Source organism: Phlebotomus papatasi, chromosome 2 (genome assembly GCF_024763615.1).
Source record: "Phlebotomus papatasi isolate M1 chromosome 2, Ppap_2.1, whole genome shotgun sequence".
NCBI classification, from domain to species: domain Eukaryota; kingdom Metazoa; phylum Arthropoda; class Insecta; order Diptera; family Psychodidae; genus Phlebotomus; species Phlebotomus papatasi.
The window spans coordinates 63,386,730-63,410,567 of NC_077223.1; the positions used below are offsets into that span (position 1 = coordinate 63,386,730).

Consider the following 23,838-nt stretch of genomic DNA (forward strand, 5'->3'; position numbering starts at 1 on the left):
AAAACGCCATTTTCTGAACTTTCGTGCCATTTTCTGAACTTTTATTTGTTTAGAATGGGGCTGGTGACTCCAGCATCCTGCAGGGGCTGTGGGGTAGCCCTGGAAACTGTTGAACACTTTTTGTGGGAGTGCCCTATCCTGTTTATATGTAGGGAGGAGGTGGCTGTGTCTGTTGAGGAGCAGGATTGCTTGCCAGTAAAAATTTTATAATACATTCAGCAATCTGAATGGTTTTGATCAAAGAAGGAGCGCGGGAAATACAGAGAGCTATTAAAGCCTAAGTATCAGAATAACGTTACTATATAATCTTAATCTTAAGGGGAAAACACTTTTGGGGTCTTGCCCAGATAGGTTCCGATATGAACCTATCCAAATCGAGAATGTCCATATCTGGAATCGAGAGCTCTGGGCAATACCAAAAAAGTGTTTTCCTCTTAGGGTGACCACATTTCTATTGGCGAACACCGGATACAATTCCTATCAAGTTAATCGCGCCAGTTTCTATTGTTTATTTATTCTCTTTATACAATTCGACGCTACCGGGACATTATCCCCTATGACACTCGCCTGCTCCTCTCACTAGCGCAACTTTTACCCATTATCACATATGGAGCTGAACTCTTTTTTCTGCGAATGGTGAAACCATTCACCGCTTAACGGTGATTTTTTAATAACTGTGTATAAGATACATTTGTTCTCTGGGTTCGTGACCTCATTTCTCCGTACAAGGACGTTTTTGACGGTTGTTACTTACCATCCTTTCTTCAGATGCATGTTCTCATCTTTCTGCATCGTCTGATAATGACTGGGAATCCGGCGTATCTCGCTTCCCTCTTGACGAGGGGAGTTCGATCAGGGTTCGAGGATACTTGGTCCCTAGAGCGGTGCAAGAGACATTTTATCATACACTCTTTGTCAGAGGAGTGTCGCTTTATAATTCACTTCTCCGTGATACTTGCGTTTCTCTGAGGAGTGTTGGGAGTTATTTCAAATCCGAACTTGCTTGATGCATTCTGGTTTTTATCTGTCTTTTTTTTTTCTAGCCACGCATTTGTAAAGGGGATTAAACACTATTTTGTTGTGGATATTATGAATAAATTGAATTGAAATTGAATGTATGCTCAGTTCTTAGTCATCTGACACTTCGATATCCAGGTGACATCTGTCAAACACTGACAGTTGATAAACTCAAAAACTTGTTTTTACTGAACATGCAGCAATTCTCCAGTGTGAACTGAAATATTATATTAAAAAAAACGCAGGATGAAACCGATTGCTTTACCTCTGGATTTTATCAAAAACCCTAATCCTCTATCCCTTACCGTTTAGCCTCTCAAAAATTCGACCTGAAAATCATTATTAAGAAAACTGTTCCATCATTTTTCTCCATGCTCTGTAAAAATAAATTGACCTCAAAATCCGCCACCTAAATATCGAACAAACGCCACAGAAATACAACCACAAAAAAAACAGAAAAAAGAGAGGTGAAAAAAGTGAAAACGTGTCCAAAAGTTGTATTGAAGAATAAAGACAAATATGAAATTTATTTCCTTATTCCGTTAAAAAGTTCAAATATTAATTGTATATAATTCAATTAATTGCTAATAAAAACTAATAAAGACAAAAAAAGGGAGGAAATTAACGATTTCAGAAACTTAGCAAAAAAAAAATATATGAGACAAAAGATAGTGAAAGAAAATGTTTGAGGGGGGGAAATAAACTTAAACTGAATCTTCTGCTTTCTCCATTCTTACATTCTTAATTCATTACATCAGAGCAAAAGAATAAAGAAAATTCTTTATACTTTCTCATTTTTCAACTTATTAAATATCTTTCCTACTTATCATCATAAATTAATAAAAAGTTAACGTCATTATTCTCTTTGATATCTCTTCACTGAAATTTCTTTCTCTCTCTCTCTCATTAACCCCCCGTTCCGCCCCTTCCCTTTACTCACCCAAAATCATTCGTTTTGCGGGCGGTTCATCCATGTCCAGCGATAATTGATGCTGTTCGTCACAATTGTTCTCATTTTCCGTTTCTAAATCACCGGAATCATGTCCTTTGTTGTTTGACGTCACTTTGCGGTCAGTCTGCAAATTAAAAATTAATTAGAAAAAATCTCTGAAAAAAACAAGAAAAAAAAACAGAAAATAAAATAAAACACGCACCAGTTGGTGCTTTCGATTGGCATTCATATTCTGCGGATGATAGAGATCAGCTGGAAGATATATTCTTGTATTCCTAAAGTCATCCGGTTGTGCCTGGAAATACATCGAAGGTATCCTCGCTTCCAGCGGAAATTCTCTTGTGTCATAACTAATGGACTTTGAGAAGATTAGATGCATGGCAATATCACAAATCGCCCACATTTTCTACAAAAAAAAACACAGACAAAAAAATCATCATCATCAGTAATCCTGCAACACTTTTCACTTCGAAATTTCACTTTGGAAGAAACTTACATAATTTGTCTCATCATCCTCCTTCTTGAGGGCATCCTTATGCTGCTTCATTCTATCCACGAGATTTTTGTAGAAGCCAAAACAGAAGAATTCTTTATTCATGACCAGAGGTTCAAGGATCAACCACAGACACTTTTCCACCTGCTTCAGCTGAACCGGGTCATTCCATTGCGTAAAATTGGGATCGTGCGTAAGAACGGGCACAGCAAACACTAACATGTAGTCAGGAAGGATGTGCGGCAATTGAGACATTGCTCGTTCTACAGTTGCGAAAGACTTTACGTATTCACGCCTTCGACTAACATCCGTCTCGATGTTCGTTTTTATCTGTAAACTCAGCCTAAAGGAGAGAGATTCAAATCAAATCTCCTGTTAAACCTTTTGGGTTTAATTTTAAACCTCTTTTCGAAATTTTGAAAGAAAAACAGAAGAGCCTGGGGCAAAATGTAGCAAAAGGATATTTTTCACAAACTTCTAGAAGACCTACAAGATTTATAATAAGCAAATTCCTACAAGAGGCACTGAATGTTTTGCATATGACTATCTCATTCTTTCGCATACCAAATTCGATTGAGCTAAATTGAATTTAGAGTGATGTTTAAGAGAAGAAGAGTGCGAGAGAATGAGATAGACATATGCAAAACATATGAGAAACAAATGGATCCGAAATTCGACTTCATGAAATTTTCTTGATCTAAAAGGTTGTGCCGGAGCCATTAAGATCGATTAAATTTCATGAAATCAAAATTCGCGTCCCTTTCTTTCGAACTAAAAATAATGTGACGTTCAAAAAAAGAAGAAGAGTGCGAAAGAGTAAGATAGGTATATTCAAAACTTTTAAGTAAAAAAGGTAAAAAAAGAAGTGTTAATTTCATATAGTCGAAATTCACATACTTTTCTATTCTCAATCATTCTGCATATATCTTTCGGACTCTTCTTCTTCTTTTGGACATCACACCAAATTAAATTTAGTTCAATCGAATTTTGAGTACGAAAAAAGAAGATAGACATACGCAAAACATTTGAGAAAGAAAAAGATATTAATTTTGATTTCATGAAATTTTCCCGATCTAAAAGGTGTGCCGGAGACTTAAATACCAAAGACATAGTTCAATCAAGTTATTTTCAATTAGAGCTCGAGTAGAGGAAGATTGAGAAGTAGTATGACCCATCGTTGGAAAGGTCTCGACCTCAGGTAGAACATACTAAAACTTCATCGAAATGGAAATTGGATGTTCAAAAATATTTGACATCGAATTTGCAAAAATCGATTTATCAATTTTAACACTCCTAGCGGTGCTTTTATGAAATTGGTGTGTTTGGAAGAGTTGTAGCATTTAATGACATCTTTCCAAAACACCTAACAGAAATAAATTCCGCCATATAGAAACGGAGCTAGAGTCATTTTTAAGATTCATTTTAAAAAAGAAAAACTCCGCTCTGTACTACGAAGGAACGGCCGGCCGGACAGACGTCCGGAAAAAATAGTTTTTGGGGAGTATCATATTCGACATCTATGAATGTCAAGATGTATTAAAAGAAGATTTAGGCCCAATATGTCATTTCGCCTCGGGTCACAGAAAGACTCAAAGAAACTGAACTAAATGTACAAACCTTATGCCATAGACACACTTATGACGTAAGCTGAGAGACGGCTTAACGTAATCATAATAAAAATAATGATCAGATTACATTTTCGTCAGTTTCTGACTAATCCGTTTCTCGGTTTAAGCCGAGAAACGGCTTAGTTAGTGGGAAACTGATGGGAATTTAGTGAAATCATTATTTTGATTATAGTTACGTTAAGCCATTTCTCGACTTAAGTCGTAAGTGGTATCTAGGGCATTATAGCCCAATTAAACTCAGGCTGATCTTCAAAGACATTTGACAGTATGATTGGGTGAAAGAAATGTATGAAAAGGAACTCTAATCTATAAGCCTAAGTCCTCAGTGTGTGACAGTTTGAGAAAAACCTTTACTGCCAAAGTTTAGAGGACACAAGAGTACTTTTTCCTGATTTTTCTGCCAATTTAAAATAGTAAGGAAATCTCAAAATTCTACACTCAATCCCGGGATTATGTACATTTTTGGAACCGAAAAAAAACGCGCGAAATGGCATTATGCATCGAGAAAATTTGCCTACCCGGAGGGGCTTTCTTTTGAATAAATCGGTCGTAGAACGAATTTCGCGCGGAGTAAAAGTATGCATTAACAAAGAGTACTTTTTGGCCAGAGTTCTTCAATAAATGGTAAGAATATTTAAAATTTTTACCCTAATAAAACAAATTAAAGTTTTATTCTGAAAAACAAGAATATAGTCAAATGTGCTAATCCGGGCGCTTCGCTATCTGGATCTTTTATGACTAATCCACTTAAAATATTTTTATTTTTATTTCCATAATATAGGGTAAGTGTGCCAAATTTCGGCATAGTTGCATGCAAGCGTCAAAGTCTAAAGTTTGAAATGTAATATTTTATATTCAAATTGATTTTTTTTATTCTTTCTTCTGAAAGAGTGTTTTTTGGAACCTTGTAAAGAGTTTACCGTCTTTATTTACTCTAAAATCATTCTTAATACATTTTAAAATGAATAAAAATATAAACATAGCTTTGGAGCCCTATTTCGGCCACCTTCATTCTCATAGTTCCTTGCCCTTCAGGAATTCTTCCAATGCCTTTTTAACGTCATCTCGTTTGTCGAAGCTGCATTTTTTGTTTTTTTTTTTTCATTGTATAATCTTTAGAGTACGTAAAGCTAAAAGTTCATGGAAATTCGAGGAACAAAAAAGGTGGCCGGAATTGCAAGCTGGCCTTAATTTGGCACACTTACCCTAGTCACAACAGTAACATAATATAACTATTGAAGTTTGAGAAAAAACACAAAAAATATTTTTATTCATTAAATATGTGAGTGTTATCGACTCATTTCAATCTTGTGCCAGCTGGGTTCTTCACTGAAAATTTTCTAGCAGTGATATTTTCGCTAATGACAGCTTGTTTGTTTGAAAACATTTATTGTTTTTTCCTTGTGAAAAAAGTATTTTAAATCCAAAGGTTTAAATAAAAGTGAATTAGCGAAAAGGCGACCCAGTTAGTGCATGTTGACTTATTTCAGTATTATCATTATTTTATAAATTTTCCTTAATATTTTTGATAATTTTTTTTTATATTACGTTTCTGAATGAAACAATGAATAATTCTATGGGTTTAGAAGAAGTAAAAAAGAATTTCATTAGTCCAAAAACAAGCGTTTAAGTAGCACTCTTCGGAAAACGATCCAGTTACCCCACCTTACTATAGTGTTTTCACATTTCCTGCGTCACTAAATAGTATACATTCAGGCGCATTTCAAAAATGATTTCATAAATTGACTCCCAATGGTAGGCAAACTTGCATAATTGTATGTGCATAATTCCATCAGAATTCAGTCAAGTGCATAATTCCGAAGTGCATAATGCCGGGATTGAGTGTAATACAGAATCGATTCTGAATTACCCTATTCTGCCCTAGGTCAAAAATACCCCTTGACAGAATTTGGCAGGAAAATTAATCATCTTTATAAACAACCTAAGCAAAAGCCGTTTTTATTAAACGAAAGAAGAGTCTCTTCAATGGTTTACGACAAGCGGAATAGGCGATCTGGGGACAAGTAGTCACTTGTTGCAACATTTTTTACTTCGCGCCTTCTGTTCCTTTTTACCCCAAAAACCCATTCCTGATTTCAAATTTTCTTAGACGGAAAATTATTCAGGAAATCCGAAAGCTAAGAAAGAGGATTCGTATTCAGCGGATTTAAAAAAAATTGTAAACTCTCAAAAATGCAGAACTTTTGGAAAAAAAAGTTATTCAAATGTTATAGAGCTTTAAACGTTTGAAGAGTTTCAAAACGCTATCTAAAAAATGAAACTTTTGTCTTATTTATCTTGCAAGATATCTAATTTTGAAATTTTCGCTTTGATTTATTTTGCCCCAGGTTACCAAATAAAGAAATATCATTTTCTACTGGTTTGTATTTGATTAGACTTTAAAACAAAAAATTCCAAAGAAAATAAAAATTGTTCTACACGAAAAACTTTAAATCTCTTTTCAGTTATTACTTTGGTTCATTTCAAATGACATTTCTAATTAGTTGGCACCTAATGGGAATTTTAAAACCAATAAAACCACATGTAATAATAGGTTTGACTTTAAATGTGAGGTTATGTTAGACCTAAACTAAAAAAAAAATCAGGTTAATTTGGCTTGTTTGGGTCACTTGAGTAATTTAACCTACAAGACAACTGACTGATTTATTTTCAATTGATTATTCCTAACTGCTAATCTCAAAAATTAAAAACAAAATATCTAATTTGGTTAGAAAGCTTTCTGGAGATTATTACAAGAGTTTAAAAAATAATTTTCTCTTTTAGATATTTATCATTACATTCAAATATTTAATATAAAATTTGCATCCAGATTGAAGATCTACCGGAATTCAAAACACAAATATTCATAGGTTTTTGAGGTTATGCTTAACATAACCTAAAATTCCAAATTCAAAGAAAATGAATCGTATTGTCTAATTTTTTAGGTTTATTTTTTTTAGGTTTCATTTAATGATTCTCTATTGCTTTTCTGAATAGCAACATTTTTCAATAGCATAAAATGAGATTCAATAATTCAATCCAAAAACTTCTTAAATAACATCAGGGTTTGTAAATATTTTTGAGGTTAGAATTTATTTTACATAAAATTTAAAGAACATTAAAATCAGTTTCTTTTTGTCATGGGTTGATTGTGTTCAGAAACTCTCTTTAAAAATTATATTATAATATTTTGCTATATGAAATATTGGAGCTGATTCCATTATTTGATAAACCAGAATGTTAGGTTATGTAACCGGAAAATGGAAGGAAGTTCGATTTAGCATACCCTTTTCTCCTGTTATTCTAAAATATTCAATCAAATAAGATATCTAAATAATAATTTAAAAATTTAACACACACCAGAAACATTCATGGTCAATATCCGTAAAATTTTTGAGGTTAGATTTAATTTCATCTAAAATTTAAAGAGCTTTAAGGCAATTTTTTGTCATAACAGAAATTGCTGTTCAAAATATATTCAAAAACATCTTTGAGATCAAACTAAATTAAACCCAACCAAATGAAATGTTGTGAATTTTTAAGGTTAGGCCTAACATAACCTAAAATTTTTCGATTTAACCTAAAAAATGAAAAAACATCAAGAATAATTTGACTCACCTTCTATCTGTTTCCCGTCCACCCAGCACGTAGTATCCCATGAAATCGAGTGGGAGACATTTGTGGGGAATGCCCTTGTTGAGTCCTTTGTGCAGTTTTTTAGTAAAAGCCTCCCTGACCTCCGGAACCGGATCCACCATCAACTGTGACAAATTGTAAAATTGTTCAGCTGTAAATTGGTCTCCCACGCCCTTCTGTTCACAAATCTTTAGCATAGCTGTGCCCGCACTCAGTCTGAGCCAAGACATCTCAGCTGCCGATAGACGTCCTTGCTCCAAGAGATCACCCTTCTGCTTAATGAAGGCATGTAACATTCGGAAGGTCTTCTGAGCCGACATTACATCCTTCTTCAGTCCCAACAACCACCGAGCCATCGTCTTAAGACCCTCAACCTAGGATCCATACAGACACAGGAAAATCTCAATTTCAGGAGAAAATCCTCACTCAATTTCCTGCAAAAAAAAAACAAAATCCAACTAACCTTGCACCGAGTCTCCTCGGGAAGTTCCTCTTCTGAACACCATTCAGTACTTGGGATGTCCTTCCTATCCTCCGGAACATCCTTCACCAGTAACTCCTTGACAATCTTCCGCGAAATAATATTTTTGATGGGCACATGAAAGCGATCCGGGATGTTGTATGCAATGTGTCCAAGGCAAACAATTGCCGTACGATACTTGGCCTGTTCCGGACTCAAATTCACCTTGAGCGTCTCCACAATTTCAGCAAAAACATCACCCGCCTCGGAATTCTGCCCTTCACTGCCCACACTCGATGTCATATTGACATACATGCACCTAACGGCGTGTTTGGCCTGTTTTGGCGTTCCCGAAATAGCCAATTCCTTGCAAATTGGCGTCAGTCGCTGCAGGACAGCCGGATGGGAATCTACCAAGGGCTTATAGCGGCCCAGATACGTGAAGGCTTTGAGAATGTAGGGGGCAGCATAGTCTTGGTCTGAACCCAGCAAGGCTATCATGTGATTGAGAATTGTGGTATGCTGAAAATGGGCTGAGAACACATACGCCAAGACACTCAGCAACTTTAAGCCCCGTTCACCAGCAGATTCCGCAGGAAGGCCCACCTAGAGGGGGATCATGGATTACATCAAGTCTCCTACAAGTCAAATAGGGCGCATTGAATCCAAATCCTATCTTAAAATAACTTAATTGAAAAGCCTTAATGTCTCCACACATTAGGAACGATTTTCATCAAAACTTCAATTTTTGACAGAATTTTGACATTTTTCTCCTTTTAAGGCCTCTACACACTAGAGAAAATTATGTTCATATTGAAGAGTCTTTCCTATACGAGCACGGGGAATTTGCTTCAATATGGACATAAATTTCTCTAGTGTGTAGAGACCATTTAGCACAGCAGGAAATTTTCTGCAAAAAACAATTTTTGACGAAAATGTTTCCCAATGTGTTGAGGCCTTTAACAGAAACGCGCTTCAAAGCTTGAAAAAATTTAACGACTAACGAAAGCTTTTCACTTTAATTTGCAAAATGAAAATTAAATACAGTAGAGTTCCTCAAATTTGAACATTTGTGGGGTATAGATGACACTTCTCACTCCTCAAATTTGAACAATATTTTCAAAAATGTAACGGAATTCATGCGAAATGCACTTTCCCAAATTTAAGTAAGTTAATTTTAGAGAATGTAATTTATTGTTAAAGAAATGGAATTTGTTGCGGAAGTTAATATAATACGATAATATTGAGGAAACACCAGAGAAAAATAGTTCTAATTCAGACTCGACGCAAAACTTTCTTCGCATAACCTGAAATTTTACATTTTGAACTCAACCGTAGTTCAAATTTGAGGAGTTCAAATTTGACGAACTCGACTGTAAAAAAATTTCATCCAAATATAAAAATCTCATTTGGTTGAAAGAAATGGTAGGTTATGTTCGAACAATTTCAACTAACCTAAAAAAAAAACTAAGCATATAAGTACTCTACGTAATTTCCATTCCATTTCGAATCGATTCCCAATTGTTAAAAACTTTGTGTGAATTTCAATAAGAATCTAACTTTATTTCATAGATTACGACTTAAAAAATATTATATAGGTCGTCTGTTTGAGGTTAAGTTGAACATAACCCAATTTTACTGCTATATTTTCCCTATATATATTTTGCTATATTTTAAAAGGTGTTCCTTCGACCCTATAAACTCGCAACACTTCGGTGTCGTTTACTCAACTAATTCGCTACATTAATTTGGCCGAAAAAAGTATTTCAATAAAGAAAAATAAACTCTAATTTTCATGTGGATCTTACTACGAAAAAATAAGAGTTCTTTCAAAAAAGAAAAAAAAACCTGTCTTTATATACACCAAAATTGAAATAAAACGAACTCCAAAGGAGTGGCAAAACGTATAATGTTTTGCGAAATGATCGAACTCGTGAGATGGGTATCTCAAAAATACTTTTACCTCATTTACCGTTTACCGGTTCGCAACTGATTCATAAATCACTCCAGAAATCCCCCCAAAATGACTTAAGAGTAATAGAACTGATTTGCAGACAAAAATTACTTATCGGTTCTAACCGGTTCATAACCAATTGGAACCGTTTCAAAACTGTCAGAAATGTAAAGACCTTTTCAACAAGCCCAAAAATGACCCCTTAGGTCGAGAAATACGCTCTCAATAGACATTTTTCTATTTGACCGGTATTAGGAATGATTTAATGGTATTTTCGTATAAAACATACCGAAAGTGATGGACCCGGGCTTTATGAAGTGCTAGAATTCATCAATATCACTTACCATTTACCGATTCTCAGTCGATTTGAACCGATTCATGAATTACTCAAAAAATTCCCCTAATGTAATAGAACTTATTTCCGGACAAAGATTACTTTATCAGTTTATAACCGATTCATTACCGGTTCACAACCAATTTGAACCGATTCAAATAATTCCAAATATTGCTCAAAATACACATTTTTAGGGGTAATATAATTGAATTTTGGATAAAAATTAGTTATCGGTTATGAATCGGTTTATTACTGGTTCATATAACTGATTGGAACCGGCTCAGTCTTCTCAGGAATTCCAAGACCTTTCCAACTAGTCTGAACAAACATGATACCATTCGGATGAGAAATACACTTTCAAAGAGGCTTTTCAATCTTTAACCTAAAATCGTATTAAGGCCTATACACATTAGGGCATTTCAACTAGGAAAAAAATTTTTGGCACTATTCTCAGTGTGCTGTATTTGATGAGACAAGAAAGTTTTTCTTCTAGGGTGGAGTAAGTACTTTTGGCCACTTTAAGGTTTCATGTGCTTGTAATTTTTATAATCTTTATTTAAATAAAATGAAATTTTGTACAAGGATACCTTAAAGCCGTTTCTTCCTAATAATCCAAGAGAATTCTCAATTTTTTTTTTAGATATTTTAGTGAAAAATGCATTTTATGCAACTATGCATGTTTCAGTACTTTTGGCCACTTTGTAAGCACTTTTGGCCACTTGTGTGTAAGCACTTTTGGTCACTTCTTTCCAATAGAATTTTAATAAAATAACAGAAGAAATAGCTCTCGAAAACTTTCACAAATACACAGCACAAGTCCTATTCTTATTTAATACCAATTTTATGTGATTATTAGAGTAATTTAAACGACTTTTTGCACATTTTCTATTTGATGTAAAAATCAGTCTAAAGTCACGATTGGTTTTACTGAAATCCGCGAGGTGCGCCACGTGTAAAATGTACGGGAAAATGAATGGCCAAAAGTACTTACAAAGCTGAAAAAAGTAAGCTCTTTTAGCCACATCAGATTTTCATTTAATTTGTTAGAAAATCTTATTAAGGATGATATCACAATAAAATTTAGTTAATTAAGAAATTGACTTTCATTGAATAACATCAAATATTTTCATCAAAAATATGAAATAATGCAAAATAATTTCTTTTAACATTAACAAGTTTCTTAAGAATCCCATGTTTTTTTTAGTGTTTGTTTACCTTGTTGAGAATTTCTTTCAATAACTTAAAATTAATCAAGTCGATACAAAATTAAATATGGTTTTCTGATTCGTTAGATTAGAGGTCACGAAATAAGACCCATTTTCCTGTTCTAAATAAACTCAAAATTGCCTTACAATGTGATTTTACTTTAGGTGGCCAAAAATGCTTACATGGCCAAAAGGGCTGACTCTACCCTACGACCATATGATCAAACGCTGTTTAGAGGTGGCTGAACGACCCTCTCTGTAGAACAAATTTCTGATTTTACCGGATTTTACACTACAGAGAGGGTCGTTCAGCCACCTCTAAACAGCGTCATGGTCGTAGAAGAAAAACTTTCTTGTCTCATCAAATACAGCACCGTGAGAATAGTGCCAAAAATTTTTTTTCCTAGTTGAAACGCCCTAGTAGACTTCTCTGTCATTAAAAATACACGCAGGGGGAACCAGCGCCGCCCTGGAAAGATAATACGAAAAACCAGGAAATAATTTATCCGTCACGTCCGATTCTAGTATCCCGGGTTCGAATTCCCTTAGGTCACCAAAAAAATTCTATTTGATGACTGATTTACCCCCAATGTCCCTTAATACACTGGTAAAATAAAAGGATCAACTTGGATCATATTTGATACTTTTTAAAAGGATGAATTATATTTGAGTGTCAAAACAGGGATACTTTCAAAGGATCCCCAGTGATCTCCTCATTTTCATCAGTGTAAGCACTGAGAAAAAAAGAGGCTGCGATTAACTTTTTTTCCTCATAACTTTAACACTTTTTAAGGGTAAAATTAACATGAAAGAGGGTAACTTTAACACCTAATACACCTAAAAAGGGTAATATTTACACCGATTTCGGATCAATACTGCAGGGTAAAATAAACATTTCCGGAATGTTATTTTAACTTTTTCGGATTTCTCTCAAGTGTAGGGTCAACTAACCTCTTTGCAAACTTCCTCCCCGCCGTGCATACAGTCCTCAATGAGTCCCACGAGCACCTCAATGGACGCCTTATCCACCATCACGGATGCAATGCGTTCCAGCAGCATCTTGATGGTGTTGTAGTAGAGATTGGTCATGATGGGCTGTCCAAGTTTCTTGAGCACCGTGGCCATTGTATCGGCACATTCCTTACATGTGACATCCCTCTTGAGAATTGTGTCCATCTCCCTCACCAATTGCCCATCGCTACGCATGTGACTGGAGAATTTTGTGAGGAACTCCTGAGCCTTCACCGGATCCGGCAATTGTTTGGAGATGTGAGTGCATTTGGCATTCATTTCCTTCTGCACCTGTGGCGTCAGTACTTTCACCCGGTGCAATTTTATCCATTCAGAAACGGTTTTGCGTACTTTCAGTTGATTCTTCTGCAGTTCGATGAAAGCCTTTGTGGCATTATCATCAATTGTCCCTAGCAATTGATAGAGTTTTCGCATACGATCATCTGCTGGCAGTTGATAGGGTACAAGGCATGTGATTAGAAGTCGCTCAACCAGCAACCGATCTTCAATGCCTGTCATGTAGTAGCCATGGAGAATTTTGTCTTTGATCCAATTCACGGCCTTCTTTGTGGCATCTGGAACATTTGAGTCACTTAAGTACTTCTTGTAGATCATTGCCAAGCCATTCATGGCCTCCTTGCGTATTTTGAATTTTTTATCCAGAGTGCGCTCTTTGACGAAATCTAGAAGATCCTCAGACTCTGACACAATCTGAAAGTCTCTTTTTGCAGTCTCCACAATAGCCATTACCACTTCATACCGTACAGTCTCATCTGAATCATGCTGGCGTACCTTGAGGGTTTCTATGATGTCCTTTCGCAGATGGGGATGATTGAGGAGAAAGTGCATGGTACTCTGGACACATTTTATACGAATGGGCACGGCTATGTCATAGAATCGACCAAGAAAAGTTCTCCAGAGTGGCGTATACTGCTTAGCTAGGCCGGAATCCTTTTCTGAAAACATCCTGGCCAGCAAGGCAACAGCCTTAACTCGTTCACTCTCTTTGCTGGACTTGAGTTTGCACTCCAATTGTGGCAGAACGGACAGGAGACACGACGGTGCAATGCTATTGAGTTCATAGATCAGATCATAGACTTTGGACGTGATGGTGAAACTCTTGTCCACTTTATCCAGAACGAGGACTTGATTGAAAAATGCCTGAACGTACTGCTTGAGCGTGTCAGCTGTCTTGAGAATGAGTTCTTTGGCAATGAAATAGGCATTTTTCCGTGTAGTCTTTTGGGGCTCAACAATATTCGACAGGATAATGTCTAGCAATTGATTGGAAACATTGTCAGATTCTGTGATCAATGGACACAGTACATCCAGCATAAATGACTTCACCTTCCCACTGTGCTCATCATTGACAATTTTAAACATTAACTGAAACAGAGCACAGAATATCTCCTGGGAATCTTCCAGTTCAAAGCACATATTGAAGGATTTGACATAGGCGAGATTTTCCAAGAGGTAGAAATACCTCTTGAATGCCGGATCTTTGGGATCTTTAAGCCCATTGAGCTGACGTATGAGAAAGAGAAAGATCCCCTTAACCTGTTCTTGATCTTTATAGGGAGCCTCCGGTGCATAAACTCTCAATACATCAGCTATACAGCATGCTATCAGGAGCTGAACATCCCTTGAACTGTGACAGAGAAATTGCTCATCGGCTAGATGTAGTGCCAGCGGAATGTACTGCTGGTGCAGTCCCTCATCCTGACCCATTGTCTGGAGGGTGTGTGAGAGTGCCTAAAGCACCAAGTAATATTGATGTTAACTTGACAATCGCGCCCACTCTCCCTCTTTTCAAAAGCCCCCTTTCTAAACAAAAAAACCCATCCCAAAAGAGGAAACTTACCTTGAGGCGCCGTATGAGTTCATCGGGCCCCAAATCATCTGTCACGGGTTTACAGCCTTGTGGATATACAATGTCCGTCATCTTCGGCTAACTGTTGGTTACCTGCTCCTGGAATTTTATGGTCAGCACCAAATGCACAAAAATATCAATGCCAATGTCCAGTGCGAAAAACATCCGGAAAGTCAAAAATGGCTGACAAATTGCAAAGTGCCTCGAAAACACTCACAAAACCAGCCATTTTTACCAAAATTCCTCCACCATTCCCAACTCAAACCTCCCCCCAGTACAATCCTTGACCTTGCCACCCTATATTCCCGGAACTTCCCCCGGAAAACCATCAAAATTCTCAGAAATCTCCCGGAAAAACCTCCATCCACCACTCCTACCCAACTACCCCGAAAATCCCCATGAAACCTTCCGGGAAACCTCTCTCACTAACTAATCCACTCCATATGAGCTACCCCAGCCCCCTGAAGCCCCAATAACTCCCCGAAAAACAGCAAATAAACTCACATTGAAAAGCCACGCAGTGTCAGAGTCAACACTGTTTTCCACTCAATCTCACAAAATTTGCCCACACTGCACTGGTAATTGATTGGGAGCACTCTCCAATACACTTTTCACGTAAATTCACAGAGTTTTGAGGTGGAAAATTGTGGGAAATTCGTGGAAATGCTTCGCGATGTCCGGAGAAGAAAAACACACACCAAATACGCCACATTACCGACTGGTGGTGAACATTGAAACAACTGTGGCGTGTACAGGGTTACCCGATGCTAACTTTTCGAACACCGGGAATTTTAAATTTCAACGGGTTTTTATTATGGAGGGAAAGTTGGGAAAGTCCCATGGGCGCATGAATCATAAAATAAAAAATTGGTAGGTGAGGATAATTCTACAGTTCCTGTTTTAAAAATGATGAAAAATGTGATATTTCCACAATTCCTGGACACTTTTCATAATTAAGCCTTCCGGGAATACGACGGAAAACCTGGAAAATTCAGTACAGTGACCATATTGTCAGTTTAATCAGCATTTGTCGTAACTTCTGGAATGACTGCGATCTTGTTTATTAAACTCATCTGAGAATAATATCCTAATAAATAAAAATTATCATAAGATACTCTTAATTAATATGAAAATCAATATTAGTTAACTTCCACTTTTAGCTAAGTTACGACAAATTGCCATACAAAATTATTTCCAATCAGCATTTCGTCAGTTTAATCAGCACTTGTCGTAACTTCCTTTTGATAACTTTTCAGGAGACGATATTTTCAGTTCAGCTTTATTTTTCTTAAAAATGAGCCCCGAATGCGATACTTTTGAGTGAAAATAACAAAAGTGGCACTATAAGTTAACTCGAAAAAATCCTTATAAAATTATTTAAAAGCTGAGATATTGAAATATATCAGAAGAAACACAATAAGATTTTATTGTAACTTCCATCGTTTATAAAGCCGTAACTTCCAATGTATGAAAATCTTGGAAGTTACGACAATGTTCAAAAATGCATTATATCAATTTCAATTATTCTAGTGATAATAAACGCCCTAATTTGACTAAATTAGTCAATTAAACTGTTATCCCTGTCCCTAAAACCTTTTATTTCATAAGTTTTATTGAATAAATTTTGTGCGCCGCGTCGCTTCTTTTGTTTCGAATTAATGACAGAAGGACAGGGATTTTATCTTACTTTTTTTTCTCACAAATATTAAATTAAAGTGATATAATGTTGCATTATTCGCACTATCTTTGGATATTTGGAAAAGTTTGTCAACGTTTTAATGAGAAATATTACATTTTTGCTGGAAATTACAAGCCACGCAAACGAGCATATTATGAAGTTACGACAAATGCTGATTAGAGGAAATTTTGTATGAAAATTTGTCGTAACTGACAAATTTCGATAATTTTTTATTAATTACGGGCACTTACGATAATTTTAGTTTAAAATAATTTTTACTGGTCTTACAAAAGTTTCTTTTTTTCGAGAGCATTTAATAAAAATAATTACGCCGATTCCAAATATGTATATACTCAAAATCGCAAAAATTAAGTTACGACATATGCTGATTTAACTGACGATTTCTCGTAACTTCTTTAGCGTCTTCTTTACTATACTATATTTTCAGAAAAAAAAAATTTGGAAAGAATTCTAACTAACAACAATCAGATTATTTGCCTTTTTCATAAGAAAAAATGGTCGATCGATGATTTTTTTCGACGGTGAAAAGTTACACTGTCAATTGAAATGAGACTTTTAAATGTTAAAACTTATTTATATGAATGGATTTACGCTTCATTTGAACCACAAGGAACTAAATAATAAAAAAATAGCACAGAAAATATATGAATAAAAATATAATTAGAGTATTTATTATGGAAAAAATAAGTTTCCATTTGGAGTAGCAAAAAATTTCCAATTGGAGCAGGTTTTGAATTAGCTTAATTTACCCTATTGGGATTTTTCTAGGTTTTAGCTGAGATGAGATTCTTTACAAGCTCAGCTTTTCTAGGTTTTCTAGTCAAAGGTAAAATCTGTCCTCGTCAGATCAGGCTCAAATTTTGGATTTATACATTTTGACACTCATCATAGATCAAGAATCATATGCGCTTATAAAAATAAATTTCTCGTGACCGTCCCGTCCGTCCGTCGATTAACCACTTTTGGAGAGAGAACGGAGATCTTCTTCTTTTGAATTGACTTCAGCACACCTTTTAGATAGATCAAGAAAATACGAAACCTAAATTCTCATCCTTTTTTATCTTAAATGCTATGCGTTTCTATACACATGTCTTTTCCACTCGCTATTTTTTTTTCCTTTTGAGCGTTACAATAAATTTAAGTTTATTTAATTCAATATGAGTCTGAAGAAATGGGATAAACAATTCAAAACGTTTAAGAAAGAAAGGGACGTGAATTTTGATTTTTATATAAAATTTTCATGCTCTAACAGGTGTGCCGAAATGTATAGGTAAAGAACTCTTTTAAACTACTCTTGGGTTTTCGTTCAGGTCATAAAATCATCGGCAGAAGCAGACGGTTCATGAAGAATAAATTAATTATCATTATTCGACGGCTCCATTCCATACTATGCTAAATCGACTTTAGCCTTATATTACTCCAAGAGATATGTTGCTCCTGGAACCGAGATCTTCAATTGATCCTCTGAATTTTCCTTGAAAAAAATTATGAGTTCCCTGGGTGGGTTCACCGGGGTCGTTCCCTAAAAAAATATTATAGGGGAGACTGGGACACATGTAAACATTTTCGATAGATGCGAATTTCAGCTGATTTTCCAAGCACACAGTTATTTTTTGGAAAATCTTTCTTAGCACATGTTTTACCCTGGATATAGGCAATACATCGAGGGTAATGCGAATGCTGGAAAGCAATTGAGTTTTCCATAAAAATAAAATTTCTGTCACTGTGCATTTTTCTCTTTTCCCAAAATACCTGGGGTAGAAGTAAACACTTTCTGGGGAGCATGTAAACACCTTTTTTTCCACTCTTGAAATTAACTTTGCACCACTTTGAATTATTTTAATTACTTAAGAGATATATAAAGACTGTATATTATTCAAAAAATCACTACACTTTTTACAAAGAATAATTAAAATAGCAAAAAAACTAAAAGCATGCAAATCAAAGACATTTTTCAATTGATTTTCATATTTTGATATCATGTGACTTCTTATTGAACACAGCCAACGAAAAATTTCCCATTATGAGATGTAATACCAAAAAAAATATTTTGTCATTCATTCTACACCCGCGACATCTACAATTACGGGGAAATTGCCTGTTTACATCTACCCCAAATGCTGTTTTCTGACTAATTATTATTCCTTTTAAAATAATGAAAATCTCAATTTCTCTAGTAAATGCATTAATATAATCCTAAAAGATGTAGGAAAGAACTGGTATTGCTACATTTCGATTATTTTACACAGTTTTTAATTTCAAGGTGGAAATACAAATTACCAAAATAATCGAAATATCAACATTTTCGGGAAAAATGATTTTTATTTTTAAAGTATTAGGATTTCATTGACCAATTCATATGTGGACATACTTCCCCATGGTATCTATGAATGCTTATGGGTTTTATCCTCTGGAGTCTTAAAATTAATCAAAAAAATCACAGTGTTTACAACTACCCCAACTACCCCTGTTTACTACTACCCCAGTTCCCCCTATAGGGGAAACTGGTGCATCACAAAACACGGGGTAGCACCAAACACTAATTTTTATTTTTTAACTACTTGGACTATCTCGACCATTTCTTCAGTGGACAAGCATCCCTATAATAATGACTATAAATTTCTGTAAGTCTTATCCTCGGAAGTCGAATATATGATTTAAAAATCGCAGTGTTTGATGGTACCCCGTGTTTGTGGTGCCCCAGTTTCCCCTAGGTTTCCAGGATTCTCTGAAAAATGTATTGGTTCCTTTTTGTGGGTTCCCGGCGTTCCCGACTACTTGTGGTATGGTTGAGTTTCCCACAGATTTCCTGAAATGAGTTACCTTTATCCTCGTCAACAGATGAAATTTCAACCATTTAAGAATTATCAAATTATAAAGCAAATGATCATATCATTCAGTATCTCTTTCTTCAGAGATAACAACTTTAATAACATAAATATAAATGTTAGAATTTTATAAACATGGTGGATTAACTGTGAAATATTTGTTTGAATTACAAACCGGTAAAAGACTTTCGAATTTACAAAAAAAACGCAGTAGGCGTTGAAACCAAGTAGTCTGAGAAAAATTATAAAATTGTGAAGTCAGTGAAAATTTAATCGAATAAAGAATTCAATTTTATTAGTTCATTTTCCAATGTAAATTAACTGGTGCTCAACTTCAGATTACCATGTGATCTATCAAAATGCAGGAATTCCTAGAATCGGTAAAAATTTTACCATTTTCGATATAAGAATGAAATCGGTGAAATCTCTGGAAATCTCTTTTTGCGACAATAACATTAGTTCGGTTGTGAAGAAGAAAAAACGTGCTATCTTAACACGTATTTAATGGAACCAATAATAAATCAATCTTAAGCAATCATTAAAAAAAACTGTTAAGACAAGATGGAGAATGTTGCTGTAACTGTTGACTTTATGGATCTTCTATTTTGAGTCCGATAGCCGTAATATGTATTAAGCATCAGGAGGTGGAAAAATCTCGCATGTTTCAGGATCTCCTGGTTGGCAAATGCCTCCTTGATCGCTAACATGACCATCAGGACACATTTGGGTATTGATGAGCCGGCCATTTTGGCAGAAGACCACCTCTCGACAGTCCTCTGGATTGGGAATAGTGACATGCCCTACGGTTCCGATACAAGGATCCCGAATGCACTGAGCTATATCTGGAGTGTTGCAATTGCGCTCATGAATGTCGAAGATCATGGGGTAGGAGCATGTAGAAACATCAACCAAATTTCCATTGATACAAATGAAATAGCTCTCGCAGCGATTCGGATGTGGTTCGTATGAAATCCCTGGAATATTGGGGCAGACAATGCTGGTCTGCAATAGAAATCTGGATTAGAATCACTCATCTTGTGTATGTTTAAAAGGACTTACTGGACAATCGGCTTCTTCGGGAAATGTGCAGAACTCATTGACTCTATCCCAGTACAGTCCCTCTCCACAATTATGTTGCATCTTTTCACCGCGGTAGCAGATATGGAAGCGATTGCAGAAATTTTCATCTGGGTGGAAGATGATATTTTCTGGATCATCGTATGGTGGACATGGATCCGTTTCCAGAGTACAGTTGGCAGCAGCTGGAGGTCTGCACTCTAAAGCTGTTGCATCAAAATGAAATCCTGGACGACAGGATCGTTCCACAGCTCGACCATGCATACAAATCACGAACATCGAGCAACTCGTTGCATGTTGAAGCAACTGAAGATCCTCACCACAGGGATAAATCGTCGAAGCATAGATAGATTTTCCCGCCAAAAGGATAAAAAGTACAGAAATTGCTAAAAGAAAAGATATTACCGACTGATTTATAGAACTTCAACTGATAAGAAGTAAACCACAGAGTCTTCACCTCGAAGAAACATGATGCTAACAGTTGAAACACTTGGCACTGACTGCCTTTTGCCAAGAAAAGCGCCAGAAAATGCTATCAAAATTGTTAAGGCTGGAAATTTCGTCATCACCAAGATTTAGTGAGATTTCCAAGGTATATTTATTGAAGGCGGCATAAATCACATCTAATCAATCTTATCTGCGATAGAAAAATATTTCCGACGTGATTCCTCCATTGAGCTCCAAAACAAAATCTCAAGACTGCGCAAATGTTTGTTAATTTACCGAAGATTTTTCCAGATACAATTACAAATCAAAATGGCTGACTTCAAACTTTTTAGAAATTTATTGAAGAAAAGGACATTAAAGATTAAAGTTTTAAAATACGTAAGCTTCACAGGTGTCCACATTTCCAGGGACACAAGCATATAATTCCCTGACGAAAACATGACCATCAGCACAAGGAAGAGCCCAGGATGATCCTGTATCAAAATCACAAATTATGAACTTAAGGCAGGTATCTGGATGCTCTCTGACTGGACTCTGATCACCATCCTGGCATAGATGATCGAATTCTCCATTTCTCGTTTTAATGGGCTTAACGGAATGCTGAGGTAGTTTCCTTAACTGATTCCTATCGGAATAACAGGTGCCAACATCTGGAGGTGTACAAGAACGAGTGTAGTAATCGAAGATGGTGCCCTCAGCGCAGGATCTCATAAACGATTCGCCTTCATAGCATATGAAATAAATGTTACACAGCGTTGGATGTGGGTTACGTAGAGGAGAATCTTCATGACACTCAATTTCATCCACAGGAGGCTCTACCCATTCCTAGAAACAAGAAACACCCGGAAGAGATAAGATCAGATAAACTTGACTTACGTGTCGAATTCGATAAGTTAGACTTACCTCACATCCGGCTTCCTGTGGCGTCGTACACCATTGATTAACACGATCCCAGTGCAAACCCTGGGCACAGGATCGCCATTGAGGCAGTCCATTGACACAGAGAGCGAAGTTTTCACATTGATTGTCATTGTAGAGGAAAACCGGTTGTTGTGGATCATCCTGTTTGTAAAATCAACAATTTTATTTTACAAACTTTTGCAAAATTATAAACATAGGTTATTCTTTTTACCTGGAAAGGACATTCAGATAGGACGCATTGAGCCACATCTGGAGTATTACACCGCTCTTGCATAACATCCCATTCAAAGCCTGGAGCACATGATTTTACATGAGCTATTCCATGGAAGCATAGGACATACTTTGAACAATTTGTGGGATGTTGCAGTAATTGTACATCATTCGTATGGCACTCAAGTGGAGGATCCTCATTCCCATTACCATTATCACCGTTGTCACCATTGTCACCGTTGTCACCGTTGTCACCGTTACCACCATCTCCATCATCCACACATTCTAGCTCAATTTCTTCTGTAGGATTGCATGGTACTTGCCAGTGCACCTCACACTTTTGCAGTGATGGATGAAAGAAAAAACCATCTGGACACGTTCCAGGTTGAGCTCTTCCATTTACACAATTGAAGAACTGACTACAGTTAGCAGGATTGTCCAGGAAATAGCCTTCTTCGACACCAACACAAATGGTGTGCTTACAGTCGTCTTCAGAATTCACGAAGGCGACCAGAAGTACAAGGAGGAGCAACTTTTCGAGGTGTTTGAGAGCCATTGGACAGATTTGGACTGAAATATGGTTTGAATGGAACGACAATCAGGGACAGTTGCGACTTTTTAATCTCTGACCAGATATCAGCTAATTCCCTCTGAGATTTGTTATCTTGAACAAAAGACAAATTCTATGGTCAGAGGACGCATGTTTTCAGAAATATTCATATCTATCCGACCTGCCCTTGCCAGCCTTGCCAGCAATAATTTTATTATGGCTGGAAATCAGAGATATCACTCTATACAAAAGAACTTGGCTACCTGAAAGATCAACTTCTTATAGTTCGGAATATTGCTCCTAGAGCTCCTAGATATTGAAAGAATTTTTTTTTCGACTAAAACGATAGAATCCTGAAAATCAGATGGATAATCATTAGAAAAATAATGCATGGACGAAATTTGGAAGGCTTTCAGGCTCCGCACGTACTCTGGCTTCGAACATTTTAAATTTTTCCCGTGTTCCTTAAATGAATCTTGATTTTTGGAGACCATAGACAAAATTACTCGGAGTCAGTCAAAGAACAAATATTTTCTGATAGAAACTGAGTCAAACTAGTCCCCGAACGGAGGATTTTTCGTTCTTTGATCACAAATCACGCTTGATAAGACAAAACGTGGTGAGAAATATATGCACAAATGGGATTTTTTGTTTTGAAAAATCTTTTGTTTAAGTATTAGTTCCACTCTTTTGCTATTAATAGGAATTTTTTACTCAGAACAATCTTGCCCACCTGAAAGTGACTTTTTTCGAATAAGCCTCTAAAATTCAGACTACAGGAATTAAAATTATTTTACCGGTAGCAATTAAGGTATTTACTTGCACAGAAATAAATTATTAAAAATTGTCTAGTTTTTAGTTTTCGTTTAATATACTTGTACGTTTATTATATTTACATAAAACAAATAGAAAGTATTAAGTAGGATCACAACTATCAACAAAGTTTAGCATGATTATTTTAGCAAGGATTTTTATTATACGGGCTTCAGACCTCAGGCTTAGCCAAGGGCTTAGCTTTATGACTCAACTTCTATAATTTCTTATCAGTCAATTTTTTTTAAATTGAATTTTTTGAATTTTGAATTTGGTTTTATTTCATTTCACTCTTGATCTTTCCCACCCACCATGCGTCCACTGCCGTCTTAGCGTTGATTCCAGCCTCCAGGACTAAACGGTGGAAATGCCCTAATCTCTTGTTGTATGTTTTAGTTTTACAATATGTTTTACATTTCTTTTGAGCTAGGCCGGTCAAAAAGAGAGAGAAATTTTAACCTAATTTCATAACTTTTTATAATCACCACTAAATTTTAATTGGATTACTAAGAGCAAATGATCTATTATTAGGTTCTAAAAATCCAATATAATTGTTTACGTTAATATTAATATGATTATTTAGCTGCACAAACAGCTTGAGAAGATAAATTATATCACGATAAGGCTCAATTTTATTTAAAAATAGGTGAAAAATCCCAATTTCAACGGTGTCTCACTTTCAAAGGTGCCCCACTTCCCCCTAATGCCGGGACTGAGTGTATGCTTATTTTTC

General features: G+C 35.9%; 3 protein-coding genes across 3 annotated transcripts; all 3 read right to left on the bottom strand.

The window, feature by feature from the left end:
- Window positions 1-1,512: 1,512 nt before the first annotated feature.
- LOC129802641 (sister chromatid cohesion protein PDS5 homolog B-B) lies at window positions 1,513-15,290 on the bottom strand. The gene is made up of 8 exons (XM_055848615.1): window positions 15,065-15,290; window positions 14,552-14,659; window positions 12,631-14,442; window positions 8,190-8,792; window positions 7,709-8,100; window positions 2,466-2,805; window positions 2,172-2,375; window positions 1,513-2,093 (listed from the first exon to the last, which is right to left on the bottom strand). Exons 2-8 carry the CDS (start codon window positions 14,630-14,632, stop codon window positions 1,950-1,952), a joined length of 3,576 nt encoding a protein of 1,191 aa, XP_055704590.1. The 5' UTR covers window positions 14,633-14,659; window positions 15,065-15,290; the 3' UTR covers window positions 1,513-1,949.
- Window positions 15,291-19,316: 4,026 nt separating this feature from the next.
- Window positions 19,317-20,660, bottom strand: LOC129802650 (peritrophin-1-like). Its single transcript, XM_055848630.1, has 3 exons — window positions 20,622-20,660; window positions 20,147-20,550; window positions 19,317-20,089 (listed from the first exon to the last, which is right to left on the bottom strand). The coding sequence occupies exons 1-3, from the start codon at window positions 20,632-20,634 to the stop codon at window positions 19,718-19,720; spliced, it is 789 nt and encodes a 262-aa protein (XP_055704605.1). The 5' UTR covers window positions 20,635-20,660; the 3' UTR covers window positions 19,317-19,717.
- Window positions 20,661-20,925: 265 nt separating this feature from the next.
- Window positions 20,926-22,308, bottom strand: LOC129802647 (uncharacterized). Its single transcript, XM_055848623.1, has 3 exons — window positions 21,744-22,308; window positions 21,515-21,673; window positions 20,926-21,436 (listed from the first exon to the last, which is right to left on the bottom strand). The coding sequence occupies exons 1-3, from the start codon at window positions 22,296-22,298 to the stop codon at window positions 20,981-20,983; spliced, it is 1,170 nt and encodes a 389-aa protein (XP_055704598.1). The 5' UTR covers window positions 22,299-22,308; the 3' UTR covers window positions 20,926-20,980.
- Window positions 22,309-23,838: the final 1,530 nt, after the last annotated feature.

Bases quoted from the DNA above. Each gene is read 5' to 3' on its own strand.
- LOC129802650 (XM_055848630.1), bottom strand. The intron at 20,090-20,146 runs GTAAGTCCTTTT...TTTCTATTGCAG, and splicing joins CCGAAGAAGCCGATTGTCCA to ACCAGCATTGTCTGCCCCAA.
- LOC129802641 (XM_055848615.1), bottom strand. From the start codon at position 14,632: ATGACGGACATTGTATATCCACAAGGCTGTAAACCCGTGACAGATGAT. The intron at 14,443-14,551 runs GTAAGTTTCCTC...TTGGTGCTTTAG, and splicing joins AACTCATACGGCGCCTCAAG to GCACTCTCACACACCCTCCA. The intron at 8,793-12,630 runs GTTAGTTGACCC...ATCCCCCTCTAG, and splicing joins GGGAGGAAGTTTGCAAAGAG to GTGGGCCTTCCTGCGGAATC.
- LOC129802647 (XM_055848623.1), bottom strand. From the start codon at position 22,298: ATGGCTCTCAAACACCTCGAAAAGTTGCTCCTCCTTGTACTTCTGGTC. The intron at 21,674-21,743 runs GTAAAAAGAATA...TTTTACAAACAG, and splicing joins TATCTGAATGTCCTTTCCAG to GATGATCCACAACAACCGGT. The intron at 21,437-21,514 runs GTAAGTCTAACT...TCTTGTTTCTAG, and splicing joins CACAGGAAGCCGGATGTGAG to GAATGGGTAGAGCCTCCTGT.